The sequence below is a fragment of the Pholcus phalangioides genome, unplaced genomic scaffold, assembly GCF_987345545.1.
Source record: "Pholcus phalangioides strain wild (caught in Gottingen) unplaced genomic scaffold, Ppha-v1.0 ptg000021l_1, whole genome shotgun sequence".
NCBI classification, from domain to species: Eukaryota; Metazoa; Arthropoda; class Arachnida; order Araneae; family Pholcidae; genus Pholcus; species Pholcus phalangioides.
The window spans coordinates 12,678,803-12,702,187 of record NW_028301614.1 but is presented as its reverse complement, the minus strand read 5'-3'; the positions used below and the strand labels follow the sequence as shown (position 1 = coordinate 12,702,187).

General features: G+C 35.1%; 1 protein-coding gene across 1 annotated transcript; it reads left to right on the top strand.

Moving 5' to 3' along the window:
- Positions 1-14,441: 14,441 nt before the first annotated feature.
- Positions 14,442-18,023, top strand: LOC149070648 (ATP synthase subunit epsilon-like protein, mitochondrial). The gene is made up of 3 exons (XM_089248965.1): positions 14,442-14,593; positions 15,607-15,731; positions 17,897-18,023. Exons 1-3 carry the CDS (start codon positions 14,565-14,567, stop codon positions 17,908-17,910), a joined length of 168 nt encoding a protein of 55 aa, XP_089105091.1. The 5' UTR covers positions 14,442-14,564; the 3' UTR covers positions 17,911-18,023.
- Positions 18,024-23,385: the final 5,362 nt, after the last annotated feature.

Sequence of the window (23,385 nt, the reverse complement as noted above, 5' to 3'; positions counted from 1 at the left end):
CTATAGGCTGTGAAACACACAGCAAAGGGCGACCCAGTAATCGAAACAACGAACATTAATACAGCAAGTGACCTTCTAGACTTGAAATCAATCATGGGTATTGCAGTTAAACCAAAATTCATGCTGGAGGAATTGTCATCAAGATTTCTCTTGCGTAACGTCGAAGTTGATGAAGATCTAGGAAATGTTGCTGATGAAATTGAGGAAAAAAACGATATGTTGGTTCTATCGATACGTCGTTTCAAGTATAAAGGTAAGCCAAGTTAGCCAACAACCACAATACTCATTCAATCATCGGGCCACTACCTCCCAGAAAAAATAATTTTATGGCTTGGACGCCGCAACATAAAACTATTTATTGATAATCCTCGAAAATGCCAGAAATATACCCATGCAATGAAGCATTGTTCTGCGGCTGTTGTTGTGTGTGGAAAATGTTCAGAAAACCATCCCACCGAAACTTGTATTTCTCAAAAATTGAAATGTAGTAATTGTATGGAAGAGCACGCGGCGAGTGACACATCATGCGATTTATTTAAACAAGAACAAAAAATTTTGGATTTTAAGTGTGTCAATCACATAACATTAGCCAACGCACGTAGGATTTTTGAAAATTGAAAAAATTCTCAAAGCGCGAAATTATCATTGATACGGCAAAGCAACATTCCAGATACATCAAATTGGATCACCAAAGCTGAGATCACAGACATGTTTACCAAGTTGCGTGACGATTTAGGGCTGAATGACAAGAGTTCACCGATCACAAATAATTTCTGCTCATTTATAACTAAAAGTGAATTTAATGAACTGTCTGAATCATTGAAGTTGGAAATCGCTACAAACATGAAAGCGATGATTGAATCGTGTGTGGGCGAAATTCGGAACTTACACGATAATGTCACTCCACCAAGGAAAAAATCAAATAAGTATGGAGCTACAATTTCCCCTATTGTAGGTACTTCTACTTCCTCGACCCAGAATAGTGTTGGTTCAGAGAACTTGAATAATACTGTCTATAATATGGACGTTTCAGACGGAGGTGGGTCTCAAAGTGAACAGTAAGTGGACAAAAACTGCACAATTTATTTATATTTTGATTGTAATGAGTCAATTTGTTAATATATTGCAGTGGAATGCTCAAAGCATTCGTAACAAAAAAGATTCAATATTACAATTTATTCATGAATATGAAATTATTTGTATACAGCAAACGTTTCTGTCAATATCTGATGATTTTTATTTACCAAACTTTCAAATATTTCGATGTGACAGAGGAACCGAGAGGTGGAGTGGTGTACTGATTGGTGTTCGAAGTAATTTTTCGTCTCAAATAATTTTCAAATGTAACTATCCAGGAGTGGAGCAGTTATTGTGCAGGTTTTTTTCCGTCAGAAGAGTATTTCAAAAGCTAACGTTTATTTTTCAAATCATGATAATTTCTTGAATATGTCACGGTGGGAAAAGTAGGACACTTTCCCCCCCTTTGACAAAGAAGCCTGACATATTTTAACCTAGAATAGTCATGTCAAATAAGTGAAATTTGCTAAATGTAAATATAATTGTGTTTGTCGCGTGGAAAATATTTGAGCTTCTGTCTTTATATTATTGTGGAAAGCTGAACCGAATCTCGTGGTTGTCTAGTTCCTTTCCCTCTTGTGTTATCATTCCGTCTGATATTCATAAAATGCCCGAGATCTGAACCACAGATCGTTTGTGTAGAGTGGACACACACTCTTTATGTATCACACTGTATGTGTTTGTCGGAAAATTCTAAATATTAAATGCTTTGCTTTGACATCTCAATCATTTGAGCTCAACAACAAATTCCTTGAATTTTTCTGATTCTTCCTGTAAAATTTTGAGAAATTCCGAGTTAAATTGAACGAGAAAATGTGTGTTCTTTTGAATAATATATATACTTTCTTTTGTGAGAGAGACACACCTAATGATCCACTGATAATCAAAGATATTATCGCCATCTTGATGAGTCAGTTTTCTTGTTCCCACACGAACGCGTTCGTTCGGTACGTGTAAAAGGAAGATAAGATTCCTTTTTCTTTTTCCCTCTCACTGTTCGTAGTCTGTTGTATATATTTTTTTATACTTGAAAAGCCGATTTTTCGCCTTTTGCATATTCTGAGTCGATGGTTTTTTTTTAATAAGGGAAACAAACATTTTTGTTAATCAAGAGTTTAATTTTGAGACCGTGTGAGTATTTCAATTTTAAAAATTTATATTTTTTTCCCCCTTTTTCTCTCCACTGTTTCCAATGCTTTGAAGAAAAAAAAAAAAAAAAACAAGGCTTGTGTTGTAAAATATTTTGAGGGAGAGAAACTTGAGATAATGTTATATATGCTTGAAATTATTCTCTGTCATCGAGAAAGTGTTGAATTTGAATTTTTTTTAAGAATTTCCTTTGTTTAGATTTAAATTTTTCGGCATGTCGCGAAACAAGAATATTTATATATGTTGTCGCATATCGTTGGAAAGCTAATTTTTTTCTCCACACAATGATGTTAATGTTTTTTGATTTTGATGAATATTTCTGCATTTAATCCGGAAATCTTATACTGAAAATTATTGTTGTAATTATAAACTTTGCTGAAAGCCGTTCATTTTCTTAAATCGACCCCGTATTGAGAGAAGATGTTTTTCTTTTGGTTTCATGTTTGTGTTCGCGCCTCGTGATACAATTGGGTAAAATTTTGGATGACGCAGTTTGCGCGACGAATTAGAGGGTGCGCTTTCTCAAGCCCCGCCCATCACTCAATTTACATATTATCACTGAAAAACTTTGGAGGCGTGCAGTTCATCGGGACCAGTTGCACGAGAAGCGCGGTCCCGCCGTTGAAGAATCCCCCCCCCCCACGTAACTTGAAGAGCCCCTGAAACTCAAATCCCAAGTCAAGTCACTCAAACCCCATTTAGTTCTGAACTGCCAAAAGTCGTAATATTTTACTTGAAGATGTAAGAAAAAAAAAAAAACAGTATGAAGCATCGTCTCTTTATATCAGTTGCTCCAAACTGATCCGTGAAGGAAGGCTTACTGTCATGCCAGAAAGATGAAGCCCAGCAGCTGTCTCTTGCAGTCCAGTCCAAGGATGGTACTTCGACCACACTACCCCGAGTGGTAGTACAGATGGAGAACTTTGATGCTCCGACATCGTAAAGTATGTGCACGGACCGTTGCTTCAGCAGATACAGAGGACATTAATCGTTCAATTCGCCAAGCAGATTCGCCAGTCAAAGGATGACTTATGAGAAAACGAACTGTCCGTACTGAGTGTTCAAGTTAAAGAGAACTGTTCATCGAAATCCGGTTGTCAAGAATGAAGTGACCTTAATATGGGAGATAGTAAGTTTTCTCTTACAAATTTTGTTGAGTGGTCAGGAAAAGCCAAACTGCAGTAATATTTAGTTTCTTGTCTTTTGCAATCAAATAATTGATTCGATAATTAAAGTAAGGTATTTCAGCATCGTTGTTTTTTTTTGGTATTTTGTTTTTGGCTATATGAATTAAGAATTAAAGAACCTAATGTGCATTTAGACCTCTGTGTGTTGACATATTATTTTTTCTTTGTGACTTAATTGTTTCGGTTAAAATGCTCTAGTACATATTTATTCAGGAGAATTACTCACCGACACACAAAGGGTTGTTGCGGACACGGTAACAACTCAAAAATGGTACCCCACTAATATGATCACCAGGCCAAAAGTTTTCTTTCTTCGAGTACTGTCAACTTAAATAGTACTTAACAATTTTACACCACAACAAATATTCTCGATCTAATCGAAAGCAAAATTTCTCCTCCTTCCTTAATAATTTCTGATTTCAATGCATCTCATCCAGGATGGGGATCTAGTCGTGTAGATACTCCTGGGCGGCTACTTTATAATTGGTTCATAAAACAGAAAGTGATTTTAATCAGACCTTTAAGTCCAACTCACTTTACCTCTTCGTCTTGCAATACTATTGATCTCTGTTTCAATAGCAAGTGCCTTTATCAGTATATTTCATGGATAAGTGGAGATTCACTATATGGTAGTGATCATCTACCTATCCGATTAATGATGAAAATCCCCGACCAAAAAATCTCATTGAAAAGAAACTTCACAAACTGGAAGAATTTCCGCAATGAATTAAGTAACTTTGATCAGTCGATTCCTTTTTTTAATTATATTGCTAAAACATATCAACAGTGAAGTGCCACGTTTCAAATATAATCATTGTTTTGATCAACATTTGCGTAAACTTCTCACTGATAAAAAACGAGCATTTCGTAGATACCTGACATGCCCGTGTCCTAATTGTTGGATAAGTTATAAGAAATCAAATGCGATTTTTCGAAAAAATCAGAAGCAGAAAAAACTTGAATATGAGGCAAACCAAATTTGAAAGTTTTCTTCATATCCGAAAATTTACACAATACTCTGTCGTCTAAAAATTATTCAATCTAAAATATATGAGGACAGTCACTTAACATTCAATGTTAATGGTATGAGTGTTACAGAGCCAGAACGGCAGTGCGAAGAACTGAAAAATTCACTTTTTAAAACTCCATTCAAAGAGAGTTTCTCAACCATGCAAGTACAGCTAACGAATTTTCGGATTGCGTAAATGCACCTATCACATAAACTGAGGTATGTTGGGCGATTCAACACTCCCCAGTAATTCACCGGGACCAGATCATATTCCTGCTACAGCATACAAACACATATCCTATGAAGGTATTTCAGAATCTTTGTCGTGAATCCGATATTATTCCGGATACCGGTCACATTCCAATCGATTGGAAAAAGGGTAAAATTATTTTTCTTTTGAAACCCAACAAGGACCCAAAATTTGCTACATCTTATCATGGAGGAATGAATAACAGGAGGTGACGCGACCAGCGCCTCCGTTGAGAAAGCATGGGGAATCTGGGTTGCCAGATGAAGCCAATGATCGATCTATTAAAGGGACCAAGTAAGCCCAAACAAACCGTGGCTTCCCATGCTTTCCTATGAGAAAAATCCCCGTTTTTAAAAATCATTTAAAAATTTACTATTCACTTTAGGAACTCGATTTTTTTTCCCTCAAATTCTGTGGATATATTTATACAATTGAACGAGAGCTTTTACAATTTTAGTTGTTCGAATATTAACTTCAACAACATGGAACCTTTTGCAAAAATAACCAAAATTTACCCATATCTTGTGCCCTAAAATTCCTTCTCGGCATTTTAATTTTAAAAAAATTATGCCAAAGCATGTAATACCTCAGTGCTGAGAGTGACACAATGTTTAAAGACACTTGAACAAGTGGTGTTTGAAAAAATCTGACTTTTTTTTTGCGAAAAACATTATATATGCAAAACATTAGCATATATAATGCCTTTCAGCTGTTTATATTACAATATTGTAGAAATAATTCCAGTCTAGGTAGAACAACAACAACAATTTTAGATTTCAAATTCAATTCGAAACTGTTTTTTTTTTTTTCAAGTTTTCGTACACATGCCACTTTAAAAGCAAAGTAATAGGTACAAAATGAAGAGGGGGGGGGGGAAACGGCCCAAGTGATTATTTTCCTAAACTATAGGCCAGAAAGATTACTTACCGCGGCTCGTAAAAAAAGTTTTTTTTATTTTTAATATTTTTTTTCTCAATACTACATCTACTGTACATAGCGGAAGGTTCGGATGGGCGGCATATATTTCAATCATACGTATTCAAGAATATGAGAGTGGAACGGAAGAAAGGTGGCGAAATTTGTACAGTCTACAGGCAGCAAAACCATAAATACAGAGTGGTGGAGGACGCTCGAGCACTTCCAGTACTTTGAGGCACGGGGGTGGCAAAATGCTGTTTGTCCCGGGTGGCAAAAATCCTAGCTACGACCCTGTCAGAAAGTGCTCGAGCATCTCAGAATTGATTCAGAAATCAAAATTCCTCATGTAAAGCTTAAGACGAGCGCCCACGGGCCTCAAACACTTTCGAAATGTCCCGGATCTATGATAATGATGAACGAAACAAAAAGGCAAAATAAACAGTTAAAAGAAAAAATTATGAAAATTGCATTTTATTGGAGCTTCATATTATTTTAATTAATCATATTTCCATAGACATTAATGTGATGCATCAAATTTTTAAAATAAATTGAAGGCACTGAACTAAAAACCTATGACGAGTTGAGAGTGAAAAATGATCTTCCCCTTTCAAAAATAAATTAAAAATATAAAAACCCCTTATACAAGGATAAAGTTTTATCTTTCCCCTTTATCGGATCATGTAGATTACCTGAAGAGGCATTAAACAGTCATGGTGCTTAAATTTATTTAGATATTAATATTTTAAGAGAATTCGATCCGGCAAAACACATGTTAAGTATAGGGAAAAGAGCGGTTTGTTTGGGCTTACTTGTCAGTCCATAGGGTTGCCACAACGGCTTCAATTTTCCTGCCTGATGTCACCTCCTGTTATTTTTTCCTCCATGACATCTTATCGACCCCTAACATTAACTAATAGTTGCATGAAGATTTTTGAACGTATTATCATTCGACGACTTAATTGGATTTCTATATAATACAATATTTTCCCTAAAAACTTATATGCATTCAAACCGAAAAGTGGAACTTTGTCTCTACTTTGCAATTTGAAATTTCTTATTCAAAGTAGGGAAGTCGGTATACTGGTTTCACTTGATTTCAAAGGCGCTTACGATTCTCTGATTCATTCGGCACTAATATTCAAACTTCGGCAGATGGTTTTTGATGGAAACTTTATTCGTTGGATGGAGAATTTCTTAGCTGAACGTATGAATTATATTAGCTGGAGAAACTATGTATCCAGCCCATTTCTCTTTCGCAGAGGCATACCTCAAGGATGCGTTATTTCACCGTGGTGTTTTAATATTTATGTCGCAGATATTATATCCATCATAAATGATATAGATATTTTTATTTATGCTGACGATTTATATTTATATTACAGTGGTAGTGATACATCTTCATTGATTCGAAAATTACATAGAAACTTTGACAAAATTTTGAATTGAGGTAGATTATGGGGTTTTGAATTTTCCACAGAAAAATGTGCTTTTACACTTTTCACGCGACGCCGCAACATTGAAATTCCTAGTATCATTTTTAATGGCTCTAAGCTTTCATACATTGCCGGTATGAAGGTTTTAGGAGTATTTCTTGATAAGAAAATGTCTTGGAAAATAGATTCCCTCACAAAACGTAGATCCAAACTTATCAATATCTTGAAACTCATAGCTGGAAGATTACGTGGAACTCCGAGTCATAAACTTCTTGCTATTTGCTCTAATATTATTAAAGGTTTTCGAGTTATAGTATTTTTTTTATGGCATACTGCATCACAAACTCAACTGAAAAAATTTGCAGCATTATACAAATACAACGCCACAACAGGCAAAATGCCCAACGAGGTGGCTGATAAAAAGATGCCCATAAAAATATGGATATCATATATTTAAAAAAAAAAAAAACAGCAATCCAATTAAAAATGCAGATAACACAAATTATGAACTGATATATTATATCACTCTGCGTTTCGCATTACAACAGGACTACCTACATCAACTCCTATAACTCTCCTACTTAGTATATGTGGTCAACCTCCTTTCAATCTCTTTGTTTTACGCTCCGTTGGTCGATTGTTTTTGAAAACTAGAGTGTCTAGTTATGGCACTGATTTTTCTAATTTTTTTGATGGCCGATTTCTAATAATTCAGTTATTTCTCCGATCTCATCTGAAGTTACCGATTTTATAATTAATAATCACCTTACTACTCCGTTACAAACACTGACATTTTCAACTCCTCCTTGGAGTAACTCCAATATCAGGTTTCATATTGATGATCTCCCCCTTTCAAGAAAGTATTTACGATCATATGATTCCAATATTATTTAATCAACATATTACAGCAAACTGGTCGTCTAATGTTATCATAGCTACAGATGCATCCAAAGCTCAATATACGTCGGTGGGAATCTATTGCCCTAATAATAATTCATGTATGCAAGCTTTAGTCATGGACAAAAAAACCCCATGGACCCCTTGGTCACAAGGGGTGGGCTGACAAGGCTCCAGCCCTGGGGCTCGGGAGGATTTTAATCATTTTTTTGTTTTTTCACGTTATAAATTCATCATAAAGGGGGCCCCACCCCCATGAAAGTCTGGACGGGGGGGGGGGCCCGTAAAAGATCCCGCCTTGGGGCCCTGCTTCAGGATGTGGGGGTCATGGCTTTAGTTCATGATTACTCCTCCGTTTTTACTGCAGAGTGTCTTGCTATTTCATATGCAGCTTCCAAATTCATCTGTGAGAGACGTCATGGCCCCCACATCCTGGAGCGGGGCCCCTTTATAGTGAATTTATGGCGTGAAAAAAAATAAAAAAAAACGATGAGAATTGTCCCGGGCCCTGTCAGCCTCCCCCTTGTGGGGGCCATGAAAGACGTAATTACGTTTTTTTTACCGATAGCAAAGCATCACTTTTTGCTTTGAAAAATGTAAATCCCCGTTCCCATTCTGTAACATTATTGACACATTCCTGTCTTGCACATGCAAAAAATATTGCAAATTCAATCACTTTGGTGTGGACTCCTGGCCATAAGAATATTTTATATAACGAGATTGCCGATAAAGTAGCACGACTTGTGACAAGAAATAAAAACTTAAACTTTCCTTCTTTCACTTTTATGGAAGACTAGGCGTTGCCCGGGCAGTGGCGGATTACCGCACAGGCGCGCGCCTGGGGCCTCGGCAGAGCGGGGGGCCTCCAAATAGTTGTGTGCTTCATCCTACATATGAATTTACATGCGCATCAACAAATCTCTTGAACTAAGTACAGTATCTGCTCTACCTTTTTTTTTTTTTTAACCGCAATTTTTTTTTTTTAATGTATACTGTACGTATAAGAGTTATGGAAGAAAAACGGGAACTGAAAGAAAAGAACAATTTACAAGACGCAGCTCTCAAGGGCCAGTTCTTCCCCGACAAAGAAAGAAGAGACATTGTAAAGCGATCATTCAGGGAGGGTCATTTTCAAACAGTATTTCCCTAAGGGCACAAGCAGGAGGAGGGGTGAGAACAGCAGGTCCTAATGTCTGTCCGAAATGAAAATTGGAGTGAAGGCATAAACAGATGTCTCATTCCACAATATTAAATGCTTTTATAGGCGCCAATAATACGACAGCTTTGGTGTAAGCTTTTGTATACAGTATAATGGATGACAAGATGGCTATCGGCAAGCGGCGACATCGACAGGAAGAGACACTCGTACTAATTAAAATGAATGTAGTAGAGCTCTTATTGTGATTTTGTCTCCCACTTGTTTGAATGAAATACTATAAGCTGGTTCAAACAACATATACATTTGCAATCTATGACTGGAATCATACGACCATATGACAAAAAAAAAAGTGGGGTTTGAAATGAATGCTGAATGACATGCATTCTGAATCACGTGATTTTTCTGTTTCTCTTTTAACACTCCCTCCCCGGCTGAAAAAAATCAAGGGGGTTTCTTTTCCTTCTTTCTAAAAAAAAAGAGCTACATTTTTGGATTCATCAAGGAGGCTTGGGTAGACAACATCTTTGTGTCAGACCGAAAAGTGTTTATTGTTAATGTAATTGTAATGTGTGTTATTGTAATGAAAAAAAATTTCATGCCGATCCTCAAGATTTCCTTTAGGATATAGATTGCAGAGTCTTCAAAAATAACGGTAAGCAAAACTAAAAATATATAAATTATCTGATAAATTTTTATTTGAGCATTTCAACTACAGTAGTCTCTCGAGAATTCGATCGTGCTCTAATCCAGCACGTCCAGTAGTCCAGGATATTTAGGTGGTGTGGTGTCACTTTTCTCCTGATGCCCTAACCCCTTAACACGTTCTAATATTTCTTAATTGCTGATCAAGTCCTGACTATGTCTTTGCACGAAATTTCATATATTATTTCAATGGGTTTCTTCAAAGTTAATCCAGCAATTTCGGTAAAATCTGGCACACCGTGGTCTAATACGTACCGGATTAGCGAGAGGCTACTGCAGTGGTCTTCAACCTTTGAGGCATAGCAGGCCATATTGAAACATTTTATAAAGTACGCGGGCCACAATGTTATACTGTGGCATTTTTCGTTATTAAACGAAACGGGGGGGGGGGCATAATATAGAAGATTTTTATTCACTCTGAATACAAATAATACAAAGGCAAAGGCCACAACAGGCAGAGTGCCCAACGAGGTGGCTGAAAGAGAAAATAATAATAATTAATATAATAATAGTAAAAATAAAATAGAATAAACAAATAAAAAATAATAATTTCTAAAAAATTTTTTTTAAATAATTTCTTTCATTGACAATAATTTTAATTCATTATGAAATAATTTCTTTCATTAAATTTTATTCATTCTGACCTAATTTCTTCCATTAAAAATATAATTCTTATATTTACTCTGATATAATTTCTTCCCTCTATTGAAGAAATGTTTTTCTATTAAATATTATCAGTATCTTTATATCAAATCAAATATATTATATTTGAGATATTATCAAATCTTTATTAATCAGTAATATTAAATTACTAAAACTATGACGGATCTCCATTTTTGCCGTGTGGCTGGCTGAAGGCACCAGGACGGACATCTTAGATTACTAAAAATATGATGCAGAATTTTACTGTGATTTTTTTTTTTTTTTTTTTAATGGGAGTGTGATTATTTTTGATCTAGTACCAGAGAATATCATTATATTTCCTTATCTTATTTTTGTGTTTATGGTTTTGGTGATGCAAAAATAAAAAAAAAGTTATGATTTTCATAATACTGTTCATTTTAGTGAACCATCTCGTTCTTATTAGGGCCAAAAGGGTGCAGCGGTGGATAAACGCAAATTTGTGGGTGGGGGCGGTGGTTGTGACAATGTGTTCAATTTTTCAGGACGGTTCTGATTTTTTTGGAAAAAATTCTGAATTTTCCCCCTTTTTTAAGCAAATTTATTTTCTTGGTTTGTTATTCAGTCAAAAACGTAGAAAATATTTTTTTTTTCCATTTAATTTTTCTGCTCTCGGGGGGGGGGGGGGGGGTGACAGCCCCTACCTTTAATCCGACCCTGATAGGGGGGGCCTCCAGATCAGGTTGCGCCTGGGGCCTCCCAAAATCATGATCCGCCACTGTGCCCGGGTACAAAAATAAGAAAGAAAACATGCTACGAACTTGTATAACGACAAACAGGAAAGAAAAGCATTTTGCAACTTGCATAATTACAAAAATGAATAAGGGAACATGTTTCGAACTTGCACAATTGCCGAAATGGTAAAGGAATGCGGATTTGTATACTTACAAAAATGCGGGAGATAAATCTGGATGATAGATATAGATAATACCCTGTAATCTAAATAATAAGGATTTTGGCCAAATGCGCCTAACTATAATACCCGGCGCTGCCCGGGTTTTTCTTTAATGAGGCTTTTTGGATCACGTGATATCTCCCTCTTTCTTTGAGGGACATGCAAACCGTGTTCACCAATATGGCGACTTCCTGCACGACTCATGAAATATATCTAGATTAAAGAAACATAGAAATGAATAGTTTTTTTTCCTTTTTTAAGGGGGCGCTAGGTACTTCGAATCCCCCCCCCTGAACTTCAAGTTATAAATCTGCCTGTTCCAGCTTCCAAAAATGCTTAGTTAAAGCAGCGGAATTTTTTCGATGTAATTTTTACGGGCCCATAATTAATTTTAAAATACCTTAACCCACATGAATTTATGCAGTTGGATATCAATAGACAATACGGAGACATTAATTTTCATGGTTGAGAAGATGTAAGTAAAAACTTGAAATCAATGTTATTGCATGAATATCCAACTCAAAAGTAGGTCCGGCTAATTACTTCATATTTAATTTTCTTGGCTTCGTATATCTCCAAGCGAACTCAATACATATTTCAAAAATCGAGAATTCAATATAATTTTTAAAATTGTTAATGTGGCGGAAAATCCCATCAAATTTCCACATTTCTACAGTAAAATCGGTAATTTCAACACTGATTCCTATTTCCCTTTTCCTGAACCTCAAAGCGATGCTGCTGATGATGATTATGACGTCTATTCAAAAAGCCTCCTTACTGATAGTATTGAAAAAGTGGCAAACCATTACAAAGGCTTAAACTATTGTACATATAGTAACAGGATAAGAAAAGTGACAAACCATTGTAAAGGCATATACACGTCTGAACACTCATTGCTAGGGAACAACGGTAACCAAAGTAAACGTTCCGAAAGTGATTGTTGAGGCCCAGAAACCATTGTTGCCTGACAGTTTTTTGCCCATTTGGGACACTTGCCCTGCTATGACGAAATTTTAAAGTATCGTTCAAGTCGGGTCCCATTTGGCATATATGCAAAATTTGGTGACGATGGATCCAAAATTGTAGATTTGTATAGAGAACATACACACACACAGACATACAGAAAATCAATTTTATATATATAGATATTCTTAATTGTTTTGAAAATTGTTTTAAAAACAACGTTGATGAGTATTTTACTTGTCAAAACGAATATATCTACGCAATCGACTTTTTCAACTGTGTTAAATTATGCTCACGATTTTTTCACAGTCAAAAATATGAAACACTTTTTTATCGTTTACTTACAAACAGAGCACCCACCAAAGATTATTTACATAGAATAGATCAGATTTCATCTCCGAGCTGTGACCATTGTTCAGATCCTGAGACTTCACTGCATTTCATGTTCATTTGTAAACATAGGATTGAACAACGCCGTCAATTTGCTATCAGCCTCTCGATTCCAAATGTCAATCGTTTGTCTTGAATGAATTTATTAAAGGCGAATGCTGAACAATTTGTTCATGCTTTTGAAAAATATCTTTATGCATGTAACAGATTTTAATATGCGTTTAATTTTGATTCTTTGTTTCTGTATTCACATCAGATGTGAAATGAGATATTTTTTATGTTATGTATACCGCAATTATTTATTTTTTAGAATGTGAGAAGCATTTGAATGGAAAAAAAAAATTCGTAGTTTTTGTTTATGTGTGTTTTTTTTGTTTTATCTCTCTTTGAAATTTTATATTTTGTTTTCTCTATGCGTATTTTGGTTAGAATTTGCAAGTGTGGCTTTCCCCCATCCCGATCATGTAAGGTTTGTGCAAATTCTACCATCTTCAATGTAAATTTTGCATACATGTATTTACATTACGTATATGTACTCACATATTTACATGTATATTATATAGGGTAAATTTGTCTTTTAAAGCGGTCCTAAAGCCCGGTGGCCCTCTTTTTAATTACTAGCCGAGTCAAAATGGAATGTTCCTGACGAAATTGCTGATACAGTCTACGAGACAACAAACTCTCCCGAAAAGAGTCAGATCAAGATAAAAGAGTCAATGGTTGTCCAGAAAACCGACCCTGAGAAGTAAAAATAAACATACCTTACTGATATAAATATGGTCGGTCTTAGCCAGCACCTTATAGAGAAATCTATCCATCAAGATAATACTCGTATTAGCAATATGAAGTTCGATGACTCTACATCATAGTTTCCCAACCTTTTTTGTCCCATCGCCCCCTTCTTCAGAGTTTTTTTTCTCCCATCGCAATCTAACCCATAGGATCCTATGTTATACACGTAGCTACTACCGCCCCCCTGGAACATTCCATCGGCCCCCAGGGGGCGTTAACGCCCACGTTGTTAATCACTGCTCTACATCATCGAGCTTATATTACATGTAATATAAGCTCGATATAGAAGGTGCTGACCAGACCCACCAGCTCCCCCCCCCTTTTGCGGTTTCTGGTGGGCTGAGACTGTTGCACCCCTTTCGTCAGGAAGCAAACATGAGGTGGGAACAGCGCCGTCTAAAGGCATGGGCCCAACCGGGGGCCTCACAAAAATGAGATCTGGTTGAAGTTTTCAAAAATTTACCTGGTAGGGCCTCAGAAAAATTACTTAGCCCGGGGGCTCATGATGCTCTTAAGACGGCCCCTGGGTGGGAAGTAAAAAATAAGAAAAATTTGTTTGCTCTCAAAAGCAAAGAAAACAAATATAGAGAAATTTGTTACGAGCACTGTCAGCAAAAACCACCACCCACTAAAACCATTGAGAAGAAATAGAAGACTAAAACCACAAATTTCCCGCTGATAATTTTTCAAACCAGCCCAATTTGGCAGGAAAACCACCAATCTGGCAACCCTGTGCAGGTTTCGGTTCAGTTCTTAGCGACAAGGGTGTGGTTTTCAGTCGTATTTTTTAAAATTATAATGTGGAACTTACTTGAGAGGTTTCAACTGTAAAAAAACAAACATAACTTTTATAAAATAATTGCCTTTTAAGTTTTATGTGAAATTAAAAATTTTGTGATGCGAATTAATTTTTGAAATTTTTTCCTGCTTACTTTTTGTTGTTGCTCCTTCCAGCTCCTCGGACGAAGAGCTTGAACCGCGCGTTGACAGTTTACAGGTCACCGCTATTTACTCACCACTCTTTGCGTTATATTTTGAATCAGTCGAAGCAGAGATATAAAGATGACTTATTGGCGTGTTGCTGGTTTGAAGTGAGCTAAAAATTGTTTTCTACTTAGTTGGTTTTTTTTACGGTCTTCTTCGGAATTTTTAAAAACGTGCATTGCTGGTTCTTCCACATTGGTAATATACTCTATCAGTGGTTTTTTTTAATAAAAGGTGGCGACCCCTAGTGGTCCAGGAGATAGGTTTCCTCAGTGGACCTCTGCAAGCATTCATGTGCAATGTTTTTGCACAACTTGGCTTTCGTTCCCACACAGTATAAGCATGCTTACACAAGTACTAATTTTTACATTGAGCTGTGCAGGAAATTCACAGACAAACAATTCGGCACAATTGACTGAGTCAGTGAGAAAATGAGTGAATGCCCTTGGGCAGTAGTTCTCAACTTTTTTAAAACCCATAGGCCCAGTTTCATTTTGATGAGTAAAACACATAAGCAATAGAAAATTAATGAAGAAAAATTAAACTCGCGACCTTGTATGAAAGATGTTGGGGGCCCAGCAGTTGAGAAACATTGCCTAGATCAGATAATTATTTTCAGAGCTCACTTCGGCATGATATCCAGAAATTATGTTTCCTTGATACATTGGGCTGAGAAGAAAAAGCGATCCATCTCTTTCTATCAATATATTTGTAATTTTAATATATTATATATATTTAATATATTTGTAAATTTCCCATTGTTAATTCAAAGTGAAAAGTATGCAGTTCATATGTAACAAGTTTTTCATGTTAATAATTCTTTGTGAAATTTCCTGGCACTTGCAGATATTTTCTGTACTTGACATAATTTGTCATTCTGGTGAAAAAAATAAGAAGTTGTTTTCATTTAACTGTAGTGCATAAATTGATCAGTTTGAGTTTGGTAGGGTTGGTCTGGCAGAACATGATATAATCTAGTCTTAACTAGGAAATATGACAAAAATAGGTTAAATGTCCCAATTTTTTCTCATTAAAGTTTGGTTACTCCACCTATGTAGTGTTGATGGCATTGTTGAATAAAAAGTTTCATGTGTACTTTTTCTTTTTTTTGTATTTACAGCTACTTACAGTTTTCTGCTATAGCTGCACGAGTTGTGAGGCAAGCCTTGAAACCAGAATTCAGGCAAGAACTTCCAAAGGGCAGCGGATTGAAGCAAACCATTTGGAAGGATGGAAAAGCACAGAGTAGGCTCTTTTCTTTAACATAATAACCTTGCAGAGTCAGTTGAAAAAAAAAAAGTTGCATTGTCAAATATTGTGATTTGTCTTATTGGAATCTGAATTGGTTGTACAGTTAATGTGATTACCACATACTCAAAAGAAAATTTAGTGACTGCTCTTTGCCCAACCAAAGGAGCTTTGCTAGACTCTTCAGCAATGATGCTGAAGAGTCTATATAATATTCAATGCTGAAGTGCTGCCATTCATGTTCAAAATTAGAAGTAAGGAACTGATTGCGGATAAATGTTTAAAAAACTTTATCCCAATTTTGTGAATGTGATTCCTGCTGGATACTTGTTAGCTATAGCAGTGGCTATTCAGAAAGAAATTGTTACAAGATTTGGGGGAGAACCAAGGAAAATTGTTGGTAATTTAGCGCCATTATCAGTTTTACACCCTTGTTTTAAATAACATCATTGGCTCACATTACTCATTATTTGTAAAAAGGTAAAAAAAAAATTAATACTCAGTATTTGGGGGAAATAGTTTTGTCACATGCAAAATGAAATATGTTGTCAAGATTTTCAGCAACAGCAATCAATGATAGAAACAACACTTTCTATAGCTGCTCGCTGTAGTGAATTGGAGGGGGGATTTTTTTTTTTTTTTTAAATGGAAACACTTGCATTTGTACTTAATAGTTTGAAAATCTTCAGTTGGCTACTACCACATGATTGTACAGTTCTGTTAAAAAAAAAATCATAGTGAGAGAAATACCTTGTAAAAGACATTTCTCTGGAAACAAAGGAGCACATCGTGAAACTTACCCAAGATGGACAAAACTACATTTCCATTTCTAAACTTCTAAGTGTTCTAAAATTGACAATATGTGATGTTTGGAAGTGGTTTCAAGTGTGTGTGTGTGGTGAGGTAAACATAATCTGGTTCTGGTCGCCCAAGAAAAACTTGTTCCAAAATCTATTGCTTGATATGAACAAGATTCTGTAAAGAATTCGACAGAGTGCAGTGGTAATAAACCAAGCTAGTTTATAGAGTCTTTGCAATAAAGTAACCTCTTTATGAAGCTGGTCTTTTTGGTTAGAAACCCACAATGAATCCTTTAATTTTTGTTAGGAATAAAAAGGCCCAACTAAAACAATGGGCAAAGGTTGTTTAGAGTGATGAGTCTAAGTTCCAAATGTTTGAATCGAGTGAACGATATATTAGGCAACCAGTAAGTCAGCGATTTAACAGGAGATATCAGTTTCCTTCAGTTAAACATGGTGTGGGACTACTTTGGATCATCTGGTGTTGGTCCTTTGGTGCAAATAACAGGCATCATAGACCAAAAACAATATTTGGACATTCTAAAGGCCCACATGTTACCCTACAGCAGAACTCAAATGCTTCGAGGATGGATTTTTCAACGAGACAATGATTCGAAGTCCGTGAAGCAGTGGTTTACCGTAAAAAAATGAGAATTCTAAAATGGAATTTTTGTAACAAGAATGGGAAAAAATACCTATCAAAAATTTGATGGACAAGATGCAGTGTAATAATTAAACCCGAGGTACCCTACCTAATACGTTATTTCTTATGTTTATTTTCGATGGTTCTTGTGAATCGTCTAATTTTTTTTTATTGCACAAGTTTTTATAAGTATTTTTGCTATACACAAAGTATATGATTTGATTATGGGTTCATTTTCAGATATGTATTTTATTAGTAGGTAAGAATCAAATCTACATGCTTTATATAATGAGTGTACCCATGCATTAAAATATTTTAACAAAAATAAGGTCTGACTTTTCATGAACGCATCTGGGGGGGGGGGGGGGCATGATTTCCGAACAAGAACATGCCCAGGAAAATCCAGCAGATGACAGCTGTGTGTATGTCTGTTTCATAATTATTAGTAATGGATGATGTCGCCTTTTTTAAATTCATGCATATTGTTATTCAGGGATTTAAACTTTCCAATATAGGTCCATCCCAATTGTCATACCCAGTGCAGTAGAACCTTATTTAAGTTATAGTAAAACAAAAAAACACCAAAAAGTTCCATTTGTGATTTTACTTATATGAACAGGTTTGGTTGTATTTTCTAATTAATGGAATGAAGAGAGAAAATGAATACAAAAAAAAAAACCAGTTTGTAATTTTAAAAAACTTTTTTTAATTCTTTGCAGGACCTGATGCTTGATAGAAAATTAAAACTGGAGAAAATGCCACCATACAAATGATTTAGATTATTGCAGTCAAATTGCTATTTCTACAGTACCATGTTGTGAATAAAAGACATATTATGGAACATCACTGATCTTTCACTCATTGCTGTTAGATACATTTGAATATTTAAAAGAAACTAAGTTGTACCTAGCTTTATGGTATTACAAGTTCTCACTGTAACTCAATTAAAAAAACATCAAGTAACCATTTTGCAAGTTCTCATAGAAAATGTGAATGGTGCCTACAACCTGAATTAGTCTTCATATATATATATACCTCTTGAATACTAACAAATAAAAACTGCATGTTAGCCAAGGTGATAAAAATTGGGTTTTTGTGATTTAAATCAGATTTGATTTTAATTTTCAGCTTGAAACAACTTGTGTGAGGAATAAAACATCTAATTTTTATTATATTAACAATTAAAGGTTTAAATATTGTCTGATGAGCCAACAGCTGTAAAAATTTATAGAAAGGCAGTCGTATATAATCATTTTACAAATTTTTTTCATAAATACAGAGCAGTATAAATGGGATAAAAATTGCTAAGAAACCGAGACATGGCTCTTACTAGCAATCACAATTTTTTTTGAATTTTGCTATTAGACGACAGTTGTAAGGATTTGATTCAGAATTAGATAAGATAATAAATGAGAGAAGACAAAAAAAAGGGGGACTTGAAAATAAAAAAAAGTATATATATAATTCTGCTAACCAGGTTACTCTCCACACTCTCACTTTCCACTCTTACCATAAAAAAAAGTTATTTAAATGTGCTTCAGGAAAATGAAAACCATGATTTGAATCAGTAATTTTTCTGTTTAAATCAGGTTCTTTAAAAAAATGTTATTTAATTTGAATCACTACAACCCTGATGTTAACTGCCCATATGGCTATGTTTCTGAGACATAGTATTCTGAGGTTAACGAAAAAGTATTTTAACTCGCATGAAACTAACACAGGGTGTTTAAAAAAAATCAAAACTATTCAGCTTTTAATCCGTTTTGATAGAATAATATATAGGTAGAAAGAGAGGGGAAATCTCTGGTTTCATGCAGTTGCTGACAGGTAACACTAAAGCTCTTCTTTCGGCTGACACTTCAGTGTTTGTCAAAGTTGGCTTTTCCCACAGTTAGAAACTGATTATGATAACTTTTCCAGCAGGACAGGGCATCACCACACTGGAGAATTTTTAAACAATCACATTTTTAAATGATGGATCGGCTCTATGGGACCTGATGATTTAGTTAAACATCACTGGCCTCCATGATTGCGCCGGACCTCACTGTGTGAGATTTCTTGTGTGGGTTTATAAAAGACTACGTTTATGTGCCTCCCTGAACTGAAGATATGCATAACAGAAGCAGTGGATCCAAACATGTTCGCAAAAGTTTGGGAGACAAATTTGACTACCGTATAGACATATGCCGTGCATCCCAAGGTGGACACATTCAGCACTTTTAATTTGGTTTTTAAAAAACTTTGATTAGCCATGTAATATAAAATTAATCTTAAGTGTCTATGTATTCAATATTTTTCGTAATATACACATTTTAAATCGGGTGATTCTTTTTGACACATCCTGTATATTGTTTCACTGATTTACCTTTTTTTTTTTTGCACTAAAGAACACAACCTTAATTCAATCTTTGGCAAAGATATCATTGCAACTTTCAGGAATTATTTATTGTCTCCACAGAACATTCTTTTAGCCCATTGATGCTAGACAACAAAATTGTCAGTGGGAGAAGGATTTTGAGGTTATTACTGTATAATAAAAAAATGACAATATTGGAAAGGCTAGGGCAAAAATTAAGCAGTATTGCTTGTATGAAAAAAGTTTGGAAAAAAAGTTTTTTTGAACTACTTTTGATGTAACTTAATGCATGAGGCAGCAAAGTTTGTTGAATTAGAGGATGTTTATGCATCCCTCGAGTCCTAAAACTTCACTGCACAGCTAAAACCTTGTGTTTGTGTAGAAGCAGTTTTCTAACCTGTACCTTTATTAACAATTTGCAGTCACATACAGCTTACAGGAACATTTTTCACATCACAAAAGAAGGCCAACAAAAAAAAACAAATACACCAAAAATCTAAAATTCCTAATGCATTTAGACACATTATATGTATCTTCAGCGGATAAATATGATATAACCATTACTCACACTGACCAGGGATGTTACTTGGATTGGCTTAGATCAATGATCAGGCAAAGGATTAAATGCTCTTCCACATTTTTCACATGTTGCATTTTTTTTTTGGAAAATGAATTTTTCAGCAGTGAGAATGAGTAGAGCAAGGGATACCCATACATCGATTATTTTTTCATTGAAAACTTTTGTGTTTATAAGAACCAGAGATTGCATCATCATATCAATACATTCTTACAGAAAGTTTATTAAACACCATAGATGAATCGGCATTTATATAGGAACATGCTTCAATTATTTAAAATATAACTTGAATTGTTGGGAAGCATTTTAAAAAAAGGAAGCTTTTGAAATCCATGAAACAACTGCAACATCTTTGTTACAGAGAATAGACCTAATACTGTAATACTTTAACTTACGTCCCCCTTGCATTTATATCTTTCATCTTATGACATATATTTTTTCAATTAGACACACTTTGAACAAATCTTGAAGACTCTTAATGCCATGTTCTTACAAGGGAAATTTGTTGACTTACGTCAAAGTCAGAGTATTACATTGTACAACAATTTTCAAAACAGTATACTATGACTCTAGGATGCTGTGAGATACTTTAAGAATAAAATTGTATTAACCCTTTAAGCAGCACAGCAGAAATCACTATAAACTTCCTTCAATAAACCATCACTTTTTTTAATTAAGTATGGTTTTCCGCAGGTGTAAACTAAGAGCAGACGTGCTAACTTTTGAAATCCGGAGAGGGCAACCCCCCCCCCCCACGACACTCATAGACTCGATCAAAAAAAAGTTCATGAAAAAATTTTCGAATTTTTTTTTTTTTTAAATAAATTATGAAAAAGTTACATTCTTACCCCCCCCCCCCACAAGGCAGGTTCTGCATTGCCCCTGAGAAGAATATAATTCTATGCCAGTCTTTCCATGCCGAATAGAGAAATCACATCTACATACTGTTTATAAAGTATGTGTTTCCCTTCGTGGATGATATCAGTGATTTATAATCTTGGGTATATGAACTCTTAAAAGCTTTATATTTAGCTGTATATAGCTTACAAAGTTTTATATTTTCTTTCTGAAGATGCTTAATCGGAAGGGACGATTAAAAAAAAATTCAAATTAGAAAGCTGCGGACGAAAAAACGTGTTTACCGCGCGGCTGTTAATGGAATACAATAATGATTATACAGGAATTTTGGCAACCAAGGTCATGCCCCTGATTAATGATTGCCGATAAATGCTACGAAAACAAAGTCGCGTCTTTGCCAGTTGCTTAAATGCGGTCACAGACTTTTTTACGGCTGCTCGATGGAAATGACTACGACTGTCCTCTATAGGTGTTTTCCCTAACGACGACGTGAAAGCTCGCGTAAAATCTAATTTTCTGCCAAAATCCGGAGTCTCCCGCCTAAATCGTTAGAGTTGGCAGGTCTGTAAGAGGTATAGAAAAAAGCGCTCCATTGAGAAAACTTTATAAATTATCTGGGCTTGTCAATGATAAAATAAGAGGCTTTTAAGGAGGAGAGATATTTCGTCAATGCCGCTTAAAGAGTTAAGTATAGTAATAGAGCTATGGAATCACATTAAATCTTAAGAAATTAATAATTGTCTGAATAATAGTAATAAAGAATGATACAGAGCGATTTTAAATTCATGGGACAAACTTAACCCTTTAAGTATCAATCAGAAATTCTTGAAGCCTCCCTTCAAAATGTCATATCTTTTTAAATGAAAGAGGCTTCCTTCAGATTTTAAAAGGAGTATAAGGGAAAAGTGTTACACATTGAGAAATCGACTTTAAAAAATATATAGGCTTGTCCATGTTAAAATAAGAGGCTTTTATCGAGGCGAGATATTTCGTCATTGCCACTTGGAGGGATAAGAGATGATATAAGACACCCAAACAAGTATTTTTGATCATAGAATATGCAGCCGAATCGCAATAGCAAAGGCGGTAGAGGGTGTTTCTAGAGTGCACAACAGCACTTCACCAAAAGCACGTATATTTTTCTGACAGATTTGCTGCAATAAATGCACTTAACCATTCGAGGATGCAGGGTGTCATAATGTGGTGGGCCTTGATGGTCCTTGCACCAATAAAAAACACTCCAATCCGAAGGTGCACATGCACCCTTGAATGGTTGATAGCATATATCGCAGCAAATCCATCTGAAAAATATGATCTTTGTTTTTGGCGAAGTGCTGTTGCGCAATCTCCAAAAACACCCTCTACTGCCTTTGCTATTGTGATTTGGCTGCATATTCTATAATCAAAAATGCTTGTTTAGGTGTCTTACATTACCTCTTAAAGCTTGTCTCATGAATTTAAAATCACCCTGTAGATTCCATGGCACTTCAGAATGTTGCTGCAGTGCTTTCAAATTGAGTAGTGGTGTCACAAAGTAAACTGTTTGGGGAATCAATGGTTTGTTGATTATAATAAAATATGAACAAAACAAAAAATGATTTTTCATGCTTTTCAGCTAAATTTTCAAGAAAATGTTGAATGGCATATAAATGACAATATTATATTTACACAACATTAAATTTTATAATTAATTTCATGATTTAATATTGAAAAAATTCTCAGCGGCAATAGCTTTTTGATATTTATGCCTGTCATCAAGGTAGAAGCCCTTTCTCAGATTTACAAGAGTATAGAAGTTTTACACATAAAATTAATACAAATCCTCTGAATACACTAGTGAGCATGCAAATAATGGCCACACTTTTCCGTTTCTCTCTTAAAAATTTTCAGAACAGGATTGAGCTGTAATTTTTTAATTATCTCATTTAGAACTTTGTGACTTTTTCAGCCCTTTCCTCATTTATTGTCTCTGATGAACTCATATATCCTGCATCAATTTAGTTGTGTGCTTTTTTTGTCTCTTAAATCTGTCTAATGAATAATGAGAAGAAAAAACTATCAGGTATCATACCTGGGCCTAAGTTTATTTTAAATCATGCCTGGTTATGAGATAATAGATTAATCAAATTTTTCCACCTCCTATTCTGATCTTTACCTCTTTCATCGAAATGAATATTTTGAATCCTTGTGACTGTGTGTGTGTTTTTTTAAATGAAACCTAACTTAATGTAAACTTTCACTGAAAAATTAAAGCTATGGAAAAAAAATTCAACCAAGTTCTGGTGAAACCAACCAATAAAAACATAGGTGCTGATGCAGATTGACAAATGCACAGATATTCTGCACAGAAAAATGCCTCGTTAATAATATTGGTTGGGCTTTCAAATATGAATATGATAGCAAAAACAATAAGCAAA

Bases quoted from the DNA above. Each gene is read 5' to 3' on its own strand.
- LOC149070648 (XM_089248965.1), top strand. From the start codon at position 14,565: ATGACTTATTGGCGTGTTGCTGGTTTGAA. The intron at 14,594-15,606 runs GTGAGCTAAAAA...TTGTATTTACAG, and splicing joins TGGCGTGTTGCTGGTTTGAA to CTACTTACAGTTTTCTGCTA.